At 30.6% G+C, this 12,782-nt stretch overlaps 2 protein-coding genes and 1 long non-coding RNA gene across 3 annotated transcripts; all 3 read right to left on the reverse strand.

Moving 5' to 3' along the window:
- Positions 1-330: 330 nt before the first annotated feature.
- Positions 331-2,274, reverse strand: LOC139861073 (cytochrome b561 and DOMON domain-containing protein At3g61750). The gene is made up of 4 exons (XM_071849375.1): positions 2,104-2,274; positions 1,418-1,814; positions 1,028-1,332; positions 331-766 (listed from the first exon to the last, which is right to left on the reverse strand). The coding sequence occupies exons 1-4, from the start codon at positions 2,272-2,274 to the stop codon at positions 491-493; spliced, it is 1,149 nt and encodes a 382-aa protein (XP_071705476.1). The 3' UTR covers positions 331-490.
- A 6,188-nt stretch (positions 2,275-8,462) lies between these two features.
- Positions 8,463-9,131, reverse strand: LOC139861104 (uncharacterized). Its single transcript, XR_011763651.1, has 3 exons — positions 8,854-9,131; positions 8,730-8,746; positions 8,463-8,581 (listed from the first exon to the last, which is right to left on the reverse strand). It is a non-coding gene; the product is annotated as an uncharacterized lncRNA (long non-coding RNA).
- A 2,196-nt stretch (positions 9,132-11,327) lies between these two features.
- LOC139864116 (uncharacterized mitochondrial protein AtMg00810-like) lies at positions 11,328-12,533 on the reverse strand. The gene has a single exon (XM_071852700.1). The coding sequence runs from the start codon at positions 12,531-12,533 to the stop codon at positions 11,328-11,330; it is 1,206 nt and encodes a 401-aa protein (XP_071708801.1).
- Positions 12,534-12,782: the final 249 nt, after the last annotated feature.

The raw sequence follows: 12,782 nt of genomic DNA on the forward strand, positions 1-12,782 counted from the left end.
TTAGGGTCCACTACAAATTCGTAACATTTTTTCCTTACTATTTTCCGTTTCCGATCACTCAATTATGGACTCTCATATATGTTCCAACATTTTAATTCTTTAATATTTTTTTACATACATATTCGAGTTGGTTGGTTATTGCAAGTAAATCATATCTCATGAGACATAATATATAATGTATTGGAACAATTTTTTAGGATCTATAACAAAAATTGTTTTGATTAAAAAAAATTTTATAACAAGAAAATTACATACAATCACCCAAAAAAACCAAGTAATAGCAATTTCTATGATCAAACCCATATTGAATCACAATAACAATGAGCTACCTATATGTACAAAACTCTGTTCTTCAACAATCTTTAAGAAAAAAAACACCTTCATCACAGAGGCATTTGCCTCTTTCTATCAAACCTTATGGTCTTCTAAAATAGTTCTTGGTTCCACTATTCGAAACATCATATTTCATAGATCGTAATCGTTTCTACCTCTAATGGACCGGATCCATTGGGAAAGGTGGATTTGAAGAAAACTTGTTTGGAGTTTTCAGCTTCAACACTTCTAGAACAATAGAAGTAAGTATGATTGCACCAAGAACGAATCCGTAGCCAATCTTCCATGAACTTCCTGCATCAGCAAGTTGTATTCCTAGCAATATGTTGAAAGCTCCAAAAAAAAGAGCAATTCTTCCAACATAATGATGGTACCAATTCCAGTACTTTCTATGCTTACTCTCCTTATCAGGTCTTATGAAGAATGCCATAACCTGAAATGCAAGACATATACAAGAAATACATAATGGACCTAATATTTTGACTTTTATAGTCAAACCTTTAAATTCAATTTGATAAATTTTGAAACATTTTCACATTTCCAACCCCAAATCTTTTTCATTTAATGTTCTTTGTATTGAATCAATAACCCATCAAGCTTTTTCTTGATAACTTCATAAAATAAAATCCAGTCTGTTACTTTGACTTTTAAAGTCAATTCAAAATAGTAGTAGCAATTTATTTAACTGTTGTACCTGGAGAACACTGAGAACTATGGCAGTTATTCCAATGCCTTTATGTGCTGGCGCATGGAAACTAAATTTGTTATACATATTTAGTCCAACAATTCCTGTAGCGACTGCAAATATGAACCCGACGAACTGAAAGCCTAGATGCAAATAGTACCATAAGGGGTCCTTGTGCTTGAAGTATCTAGCAACAATAGCTCCATATGGCAATAAAAGACCCCATCCGAGTAGACCCAATACTCCATGGGTCGTTTTTGAACGGTGTAGATTGTTAGCAGGCGTTACAGAACTTGAACTTGAACTTGAAGAACCTGAATACAAAAAGGCGAAAGCATTAACTATCAAGGTCAACCAAACAAGTCTCATAAGTAAAAATTATCAACCAACTAAACCAACCTTGTGAAAAATCAATGTTGATAGTTGTCTTGTCATCATGAACCGCTAAAAGATGATGTTGGGGGTATCTGCTTGAAAAGGCCAATAGAATCGGTTGTGTTTTGAGTTTGCTCGGGTACTTTAGTTGATATGCTAAATGAATCTTGGCACCATAGACCGTAACAAAAGGAGGAATACTCGTTAAGGGCAACTCGCCCTTATCGTGTTTCACTTGTGATGGCGCAAATCCCTCGGCGTAATATTGTTTAATTACTGGAGTACCCTTTCGGGTAATCCAACCGACCATAGCGCTCGAGTTAAGCATCATACCATCCTTTGAGAAACCCATTGCAACATATCCACTTGTGTAAGTTGCTGATAATATAATTGTCACAACATTGTCTTTGCTTTGGGAGTACTGTTATTAGAAATAAATATTTTTAATCACAATTAAAAAAAAGTCTTGAATTTATAAATTAGTTTTACTTTTCAAATATGTCATTTGCTAGAGTAGAGTATTTACAACTATAGAGGTGATCTGTACAACACTTTTTTTTAGCCATACACCACCAAATGTGCTCTGGTTTAATGTTTAAACCCTTTGATAGCGTATGACTAAATATAGTGGTGTACGGATCATGAGCCTTAAAACTATCATGCCTAAACTTAGCTAATATGAAATGATACAGGGGAAGTGAAAAACTTACCCGAATAACAAATGAATTCCAGATCTGTTTACACACCACATGTGACATGTTAGCATAAGGAAAAGGAAGAAAACTGTTGACATCATCATTGCATTCATCTCCTACAACCATTGAAATCGCCACAATTGATACAAAAATAGTTAAAACGAAAAATCTTGAACCCGAAATCATCGCGAATTGGAGGAAATCTATGATTTGAAGGAATAATTAACAGATATAGATCATAAGAATTAATGAATAGGTAAAGAAGGGTATGATGCTCTTTTCAAGAGGTTTCTTAGTTTTGAAGGTTGCCTGGTTGGTGATAGTTGATGAATGAGATGGCCTATCATCATCATATAATTTCCCGCCATTTTAACCACTTTTTTAGTTTTATTTTATTTTATTTTTTACTTATTTGAGCCCATGAATATCCAGCTAGTGATTTGTAAATGTTGCAGTATATTAGTAAAAAAAAATCTAGAAGTACAATTTTTTTTTGGAATATAATTGTAAGAAAACATAGTCATCTTATAGGTAAAAATGATTCGGGCTTGTTAAAAAATTAACTTACATCACTTTCATGTTCTGTTTATTGTACAATATATATCGACAATGCTATATATCATGTAAATTGTGGGGTATTTGAGACAAAAGTTATCTTTGTTTGCTGGTATGATAATTGGGCATTGCGTAGAAATGGGCTAAATGGGACAGCATTTAAGGTTAAGGGTCACCATAGAGTTTGTTTGCTTTTGTCATGATATTATATGTTCTATGTTGCAATTATTAATATAAAAATAAATGATGTTGTAATCTTAATATGTGGCGACCCGGAAATTTCCGATCAAAATTAAACTTAATCTTTATATGATTTCGACATGATAAGCAAAGTCTGTAAAGTTGAGTCTCAAAATTTCGGAACAGTTTACATAAATGCATTTGCCCTATTGACCATTCTCGGCGATTCACGAACATTTGTGTGTATATATATATATATATATATATATATATATATATATATATATATATATATATATATATATATATATATATATATATATATATAGGGGCAGGATCAATGGGGAAGTAACCAATCGGGGAGAAGCGGGGGGAAGCAAAAAAAAAAATTATTTTTTTTTGAATTTTTTTTTCCGACATCAAGATCACACGAAAATATGAACATTTAGAAGAGACACTTCGTGATGAATGTTATTATTTAGGCGGAAAAACGATCGGCAAAAATAACATTCAAGATAATATTGTTCGTGAAGAATATGAACGTTTTTTTTTCATGTTTTATGAAGTAAAATTTAGCCCGATTTAGAGTTTAGGGTTTAGGGTTTAGGGTTTGGTGTTTTGGATTTATTCCATAAACCCAAAACACCAAACCCTAAACCCTAAACCGTTCGTGTTAAAAACTCAATCTAAATCCTAAATCTAAACCCTAAACCCTAAATTTCTAAACCCTAATATCTAAACCCTATAAACCCTAATATCTAAACCCTAATAGCTAAAACCTCAAAATACGCTCGAAAAACATGATAATTGTTATATATTACTTCTTCGAGCGTTTTCCCGCCAAAATAAAAACATTTATCACAAAGTGTCTCTACTAAATGTTCATATTTTCATCTCATCTATAATGTTTGTGAACAAAGTTTTTTCAAAAAACGAAAAAAAAAAGTTTTTACTTCCCCCCGCTTCCCCCCGAATGGTTACTTCCCTCTTGATCCTACCACTATATATATATATATATATATATATATATATATATATATATATATATATATATATATATATATATATATATGTGTGTGTGTATAAGTAAGTATATATAATAAATTGAAATTTATGAAATATAATTTAAACATTTCAATTAAATATGTAAAATAAGATCTAAAATTATTAAGATGTAATTAAAATGAAATTTGATATGTACAAGTATTATTATTAATATTATTGATATTATTACCATTATTATCTCTGTTATTATTATTATTATTATTAATTATTAATAGTTTAATTATTATTATTAAAATTAATATTGAATAATAATGTTTATATAAGTAATTTTATTATGTTTCTTTAAATAATTAATATACAGGTATAAAAATATATTCGATACATAAAGATATGGATACAGATATATAAATAAATATATATAACTTGTTATATCTTAATTATTATTTGTATTATTTTTAGATGTTATTAGTACCTTTATAAATGAAAATCATTATTAGCATTATCAATAATAATATCATTGTTATCATCTTATATCATTATCATTAGTTATTAGAAATATTGTTAAAATAATTATTAATATTAGTATTTGTAATATTATTATTGTATTTAAGATTGATCTATAAATTTGAATATATAAAAAAAAGATATATAAATACGGATAAAAATAAAATAAAAATAAAAATAGATATAGATATATACAGATACATATATGTACGTTATTAAAAACAGATATATATCTACATGAAAACGTATACTGATATATGTATTTATACAAATATGATTAAGATATATATAACAGTATAAGAATCGAATCCAGTTTCTATCCTTTTCAAACTATATCTAATTTGTACTTCTGTATCTAATTAATGATATTATTCCAACAATTGGTACGAGTCTGTTAACAATCTCCATCAGCTTTTTATTATTTTAATTTAATTTTATACCTGAATATTCATCCTGTCGATTTCTAATTGCTACAAAAAATATGCTTAGCTCAATGTTATTGATAAAACCATACGTTTCCTTCACCACCATTATCAATTATCAATTTCTGATACAGGATGAATTAAAACAGAAAATTTAAAGAAACGACTCAGGTATCCCTGTTCGTGATACTTTTTATTGATAATCTAAATTCGAGTTTAATTTCAAAAACTATAAATGTAGTTTTGTTAAGGGTCTTTTATACAAACTTTCTGTAAAATTTCAGAATCTAATTCCTCAAATTGAGCCTAAATTTTGGAGTCAAAACTTTAAGGTTTAAAAGTCAAACATTTTGTTCTTCAGAGAATTTGAATTCGTTTTGATGTTTTATGTAAAATTGTTGATGGATACAGTTTCTAGGAGTAGTTTAGAACTTATTTCGTTTAGAAACCGTGAGCTAAAACGTACAAAAATTTGAGTTTTGAATTATATGTTCTTCACGGAGAAAAAAAAAAGAGCTGTGAGATTTTATTTTATTTTTATTTTATTTCTTTCTTCTGTTCTGGTAATCCAACACTCAAATACGAATGGTTCTGTTTCAAATTCAAGTTATAAAATAATCTAGTAACTCAGTTTTATGAGTATCAAATTGTTCTTGGGCGAATTAATTTGGTGAAGAAGAAGGTACTGTGATGAACGGGATAAATAAAATTAGATGGTGGTATTCGTCAGAAAAACAGAAACAGACGATTGGTTAAGGAGTGTGTTTTTGAACGGGAGGTCACGGGTTCGATCCCGGTTCGGTGCAATCCTTTTTATAAAAACCTTAGAAGGTAGTTCTTTATATAAAAGTTTATTTATTATTAGCATTACCATATTATATACCTATATCTAAAAGGTAAAGGGGAAATGAATAGTACTATTCATTTTTCAATTTGCATATACCTATATCTAAAAGGTAAAGGGGAAATGAATAGTACTATTCATTTTTCAATTTGCACAAACTTAACCCCCTAACTTTCATTAAGATACATATCGAACCCCCACTTTATAAGTATATTTTTTCCCAAATTTCACAAGCTTAACCCCCTACCTTTTATTAAAATACAAACCGAACCCCCACTTTACTAATTTTTTTTTTACTAATATTCAATTTTCACAAACTTAACCCCCTAACTTTTATTAAAATACAAATCGAACCCCCACTTTATACGTAATTTTTTTCTTCAAATTTCACAAACTTAACCCACTAACTTTTATTAAAATACAAATCGAACCCCCACTTTACTAACTTTTTTTTTTTAAAAATTAAACCCGAACGCTAAAAGAAGCAACTTTCACAAAAGGAACAACCCTTCAATGTTATGTCGAAAAAAATTCTTTTTTACAAAATAGATCAAAACTTTTTTTTTAACTCGCATTCAAAATGGACCCCCCGCGCGAAGCGATGGCTCCACAACTAGTTATATCTATATATCTAAAAGAGATGGTCCAAGTGAATAGGGAGGTTCATATGCTTCACAAACTTGTCCCAAACTTCTTATCTTTTATAATTTAACCACACCCCTTCACAATAATTAATTTCATAGTTTTTATAAACTTATCCCAAACTTTTCACATCTTATAATTCACCCATAAAACTTCTCATTCATTATAAATCGCCCACAAACTTACCCCAAACTTTTTATTTTTAATAATTTAACCACACCCCTTTGTAATAGTTAATTTCATAGTTTTTATAAACTTACCACAGACTTTTCACACTTTATAATTTACCCATAAAATTTCTCATTCATTATAAATCGTCCACACAAATTTTACTATCTAATAACTATTAATTATTATTATTATTATTATTATTATTATTATTATACTATATATATCTAAAAGAAATAGACTAAATGAATAGTCTACTTCACATGCCTTACACATTTGCCACAAAACTTTTGATATTTACAATTCCACCCCAAACTCTATAATATTTAACTTCATATTTTTTTTTCAAACTTACCACATACTTCTCACACTTTATAATTTAACCACAACACTTTTCATTCACTATAAATCCACCACATAATTTTATTATCTAAAATACAAAACACTGTTTCACTATTCATCAATAGTAATCAGAGGTATCTCAGTCATTTCACCTTTTTTTATCTCCAACGATAAAAGAAGCAACTTTCGTAAAAGAACTAACCCTTCAATGTTACCAAAAGATGTCGAAAAAAATTCTTTTTTATAAAAAAATCAACTACCTTTTTTTCCCTCAACGATAAAAGATGCAACTTCCATAAAAGAAACAACCCTTCAATGCTACCAAAAGATGTCGAAAAACGTTCTTTTTCACAAAAAAAATTCTACTAACTTAAAAAAAAAAAAAGGAACGCTAAAAGAAGCAACTTTCGCAAAAAGAACAACCCTTCAATGTTAGATGTCGAAAAAAAATTCTTTTTTACAAAATAGATCAAGACTTTTTTTTAACTCGCATTCAAAACGGAGCCCCCGACGCGAAGCGAGGGCTCCACAACTAGTTTTAACTACTATTAGACAAAAATTATGAATAGTATCAGGGGTATTTTCATCTTTTCACCTTTTTTTCTTTCAAGTAACACCACAAAAACCCCACACTTTGTTCAAAAATTAAAATCGGCCCCCAACACAGGGGGTTAAAGCGTCCAATCAAAATTTTCATAAAATATCTTAAATAAACTCCATTCAAATATTCAACAGGTCATATCTTCTCGCTCGCAACGAGTTAAATTTTCCCGACACCATCCTTAAACTCGAAATAATTTTATGAACACAATGTCATTAACTATACGCAAAACGGACACTTTTAAAAAAAAGCTAAATATTTAAGGTACTTTTCATATATGTTGATTTTTCACTCGCAGACTCCGTAACTAAACACAATAAAATACATTAAAAATCGAACCCCCGCTTCGTCTTTTCACCTTTTTTTTCTTTCAAGTAACACCACAAAAGCCCCCACACTTTGTTCAAATATTAAAATCGACCCCCAACACAAGGGGTTAAAGCGTCAAATCAAAATTTTCATAAAATATCTTAAATAAACTCCATTCAAATATTCAACAGGTCATATCTTCTCGCTCGCAACGAGTTAAATTTTCCCGACACCATCCTTAAACTCGAAATAATTTTATGAACACAATGTCATTAACTATACGCAAAACGAACACTTTTAAAAAAGCTAAATATTTAGGGTACTTTTCATATATGTTGATTTTTCACTCGCTGGCTCCGTAACTAAACACAATAAAATACATTAAAAATCGAACCCCCGCCGCGAAGCGAGGGTTCGAAAACTAGTTATTATTATTAATGTTATAATTATTAGTATTACAATTATTGTTACAAGTATTACAATTATTATTATTATTATTATTATTATTATTATTAACATTATTATTATTATTATGATTATTATTATTGTTATTAATAGTAATGTTATTATTAGTATTACAACTACAAATATTATTATTATTATATTATACTATACACTAACTATGGACACAGCCCACCACTCATATTCCACCACATCACCACCTTCGCTACAGTATACCAGTAACCGGGAAAGGGCATTTTGGTCTTTTTACACCATAAAAAAAAACCCCAGGACAACGGTACCCAATAATATATCGCCACATCATCACCACCACTACATCATAACATTAAACTACAAAAAAAAAAAAAAAAAAAAAAAAAACAAATAATAAGCACTCAGATATGAAAAAATCTGGCAACAGACCGCCTCCGCCATCAACATCCTGCAACATATGTCGGCAACCACCACAACTACTCAGATCTGAAAAAACTAAACCTCATAAAAAAATGAACATGCTTATTATTAACATAAAAATGAGACATGAACATAAAAAACAAGATCTGAAAAATCAAATTTATAAAAAAAAAATCTGAAAATAAAGATTAAAACTTCTGATCTAGAAGCTTACACTCAGATTATACCGACCTGCAGAAAATACATGTAAAACGAAACGATAAAAAAAATTAAAGTTAGGAGACTATGAAAGTCATAAATAAGTAGATACGGAGTATGGAAAAAATATGTGAACATACGACACTTTGATCGGAAAAAAGGTAGCGGCGATTGATCGAAAAAACAAAAGGTAGCGGCGGTTTACGGTGAAAGAAAGTGTGTGGTTGTTGAAGAGAGCGATTTTGAGAGGTAAAAAGGAGAGATTTCGTTGGAGGAGTTCGATCGATAGTTTGTGCCATAATTTCGGGTCCATTTCCGGCGCCGGAGATGCTCCGATGATAGCGAGTTTCAATGACGGTGTAGAGAGAAATGAAAGACGGTTGAGAAAGGGTGTTTGGGAGAGAGAATGATGGTTTGTGTCTTTGTGAAATGAGATAAAAAAAATTAGGTGAACTCCAGTTCGCCCCATATAATCTGTTTCCATACCAATTATTTAATCCGACCCATGCCCCATCTAAAATGTTTCCATAAGAATTCTTTTTTTCTTTTTATGTTTACCTATAAAAAATTACTATCAAAAGAGTTTTACATATTCATTAAAAGGCCCAATCTATTTTTTGTTTTTGTTTTGTAATTCAAAGACCCAAAGTCTATATTTTTATACTCCGTATTTTTTACAATTTATATTTTATATATATATATATATATATATATATATATATATATATATATATATATATATATATATATATATATATATATATATATATAATTATATATATATATAAATATAAATTGTTAAAAAATGTTGTAAAATAGGCTGAGAAAAAAAAAGATGTAAGAGTGGAATAGTGGTGTGTGTGAGCGCCGTACATTTTAGTAGAAATAGATTATAGCAGTGGTGGATGGATCGGAATTGACAACCGGATTATAGAAGGAAAGGAAAAAATTGGATGGAGAAAAAAGATGAAAAAAAAGTAGATGGGTAGGTGAAAATAAACAAAAAAGAAACATAAGGTAGAAAATTACAAACCACTCCACTAAGGTTTAAATCTTTAAGGACGATGGCCTGAAATGTTAGGTAGCGGGGCAAAAGCTAGATTAGGTGGGAGAAAAGTAGGGAGGTTTTTTTAGGGGTAGTGTTTTATTTTGAAGAAAAAATTTATCTTGAGGAAAAATAAAAGACATGGAGGAAATGAAATGGTTTTAATGGTGATGTACAGTTTGAAAATAAAGCAACAAAGTTGGTTCGTACCATACAAACAAACAAATTTTCATAAGCATTCTTAATTTTTTATTTAAAATAATGATAGTAAAAAGTTGCATAATATTAAAATAAAGGTAGGTAAATTATAAGGATATTATATGGGGATGATTCTCACACACACTTTTTTGATCCTCACACACCTATTTTAACTTTTTACTCTTCTAATAATACTCAATTGGTGTGTGAGGATCAAAAAAGTGTGTGTGAGAATCATCCCCCATATTATATACTCCGTATAAGATTAACAAGTTGAGTTTATTATTTATTTAAAATCAAGTTGAGTATTATTTATTTCAAATCTCAATTTCAAGTATATTTAAAAACATATAATTTTTCCACTTTTTTAAGTTAAAATTTATTCTTTTTTAATAACATTAGATTAAATTTTGTTAAGAATTTTTCACTTAATAACACTAATAAGGCATCACTAAAAATAGTGTTTATAAATGAATTTATACACAGTCTTCTTTTATGCATCTTATTTACAATTACGATTACCGTAAATTAATCCAACACATACTCTTAACTTGATGTTCTTTCAAATTCATTCGTAATATATGAGTACTTAAAATATTAACTTTATGGTCGTTCAAAAACCCGCCGCGAAGCGCGGGCCACTAAACTAGTTATTACTAATAAAGGTATCAACTAGCAAATATTGTTATTATCATAATTATAACCACAATTATAATTATTAATATTATGGTTAAGTTAATTATTAGCATTACTAAAATAAAGCGGACAATATCATGCTACGGGGAACGTGTTACCTGGTATGTTACATAATATATATAACTTCATCTACTCTGGTGTTGTTATTTAAGAATATAAATTATTCTCCGTTTCGTATCCATCTTGTACATCTCTGTGATTAAATTTAGAGTGTAATTTGAAACAGTAAACATTTTCTGTTTATGTTCATCTCCCTTTCTGTATCCTACATATGCTTATTTGACCTTTTTTTTAACAATGAAAAACACTAGATGACTACATTGTACGATGATTGATGAAGTTGACCAAATTTAACAACCTTGTGACAATGAATTCAAACAGAATATTGGACGACATAACAAGTTTTTAGAATGGGTCATAACACATCAAAAGGTTAAAACAGTAGTTAGAAACAGAACATAACAGAACAAGAAGTGAAAAACTAAAGGAGTAATTTTTTTTTTTTTCGAAAAGCAAAAAATAAAAAAAATAAAAAACTAAAGGAGTAATATCCTTGATTGATTTGCATTCCCAACTCACCGTACATATATACACTATTACATGTTATTTTAGGATAATATAACAAACCTTCCAACATATTAGGAAGTGATATTTATGACAACTAACTATGATCTGCTAATATATTTGACATATATATACACGTTGACTATTACCCCCCGCAGTTGTAGCGGTCGGTTCCCGAACACGTAAACTGAATCGAAATTCTTCAAATAAATTACGTGGTAATCCCTTTGCGAAGATATTGGCCAGCAGATAGCGTGTAGGAACATGTAGAATTCGAACCTCACCACGTGAAACTTTCTCCCAGACAAAATGAATGTCAAGTTCGATATGCTTTGTTCGTTGATGCTGAACTGGGTTACCCGATAGATAAATAGCACTAATATTATCACAAAAAACAAGTGTGGCCTTCGAGATTGGATAACATAGTTCTAGTAGTAGATTACGTAACCAGCATGATTCGGCAACGACATTTGCAACCCCTCGGTATTCCGCTTCCGCACTAGAACGAGAAATAGTAGGTTGCCGTTTAGAAGACCAAGATATTAAGTTGTCACCTAAATAAACACAATATCCCGAGGTGGACCGTCGAGTGTCGAGGCACCCGGCCCAATCAACATCTGTATAGGACACAAGAGAATGCGATGGTGACTTCGTGATGACAATGCCGTGCGAAATGGTCCCCTTTATATACCGTATTATTCTTTTAAGTGTAAGCATATGCGCCTCATGTGGAGCATGCATATGGAGACAAATTTGTTGAATTGCGTAGGATATATCTGGCCCGGTGAATGTCAGATATTGCAACGCCCCAATGAGACTTCGATAGTAGGAAGGATCATGATAAGGATCACTGGGAGAAGCACTCTGTTTACCGTGTGTATCGACAGGTGTGGTGATGGGATTACACGAAGTCATTCCTGCTTGGGATATAATATCACGCGCATACGCGCTTTGATTCAAGAATAATCTATGAATGTTTCGAGACACCGATATACCGAGAAATGAACTTAATGGACCTAAATCTTTCATGGCGAATTCATTTCCAAGTTTGCACATAAGTTGGTCACGCAATTGGTTTGAGGAAGTAGCAAGTATAATATCGTCCACATATAACAGTAAGTAAGCAATGTCCGTGCCCTTGTGATACACGATTAGGGAGTGATCACACTTGCTATGACTGAAGCCAATAGTGTATACAAAATCCGCAAAGCGTTGGTACCATGCATGTGGGGCATGCTTCAAGCCGTAAAAAGATATTTTGAGTAAGCATACGTGATTAGGACGAGAGCGATCTTTAAAACCAATTGGTTGATGCATATAAACTGTTTCATGAAGGTGACCATGTAAGAAAGCATTTTTAACATCCAATTGATGAATGAGCCATGACTTGGAAACTGCGACCCCGTACAGTTCGAATAGTGGCGGGCATGAATGTCATAACCCGTCCTTAACCATAAGAACGTGTTAGATAACGTATGATTTCATTGCGAGGTATTGACCTCTATATGCGACATTTTTAAAAAGGAAAACTGCATATATTATACATTACAAACCAAACCATTATTT

This window comes from Rutidosis leptorrhynchoides, chromosome 8 (assembly GCF_046630445.1).
Source record: "Rutidosis leptorrhynchoides isolate AG116_Rl617_1_P2 chromosome 8, CSIRO_AGI_Rlap_v1, whole genome shotgun sequence".
NCBI lineage: Eukaryota > Viridiplantae > Streptophyta > Magnoliopsida > Asterales > Asteraceae > Rutidosis > Rutidosis leptorrhynchoides.

Bases quoted from the DNA above. Each gene is read 5' to 3' on its own strand.
- LOC139861073 (XM_071849375.1), bottom strand. From the start codon at position 2,274: ATGATTTCGGGTTCAAGATTTTTCGTTTTAACTATTTTTGTATCAATT. The intron at 1,333-1,417 runs GTTGGTTTAGTT...TTTTGTATTCAG, and splicing joins CAACATTGATTTTTCACAAG to GTTCTTCAAGTTCAAGTTCA. The intron at 767-1,027 runs GTACAACAGTTA...CTTGCATTTCAG, and splicing joins TAGTTCTCAGTGTTCTCCAG to GTTATGGCATTCTTCATAAG.
- LOC139864116 (XM_071852700.1), bottom strand. From the start codon at position 12,533: ATGCATCAACCAATTGGTTTTAAAGATCGCTCTCGTCCTAATCACGTA.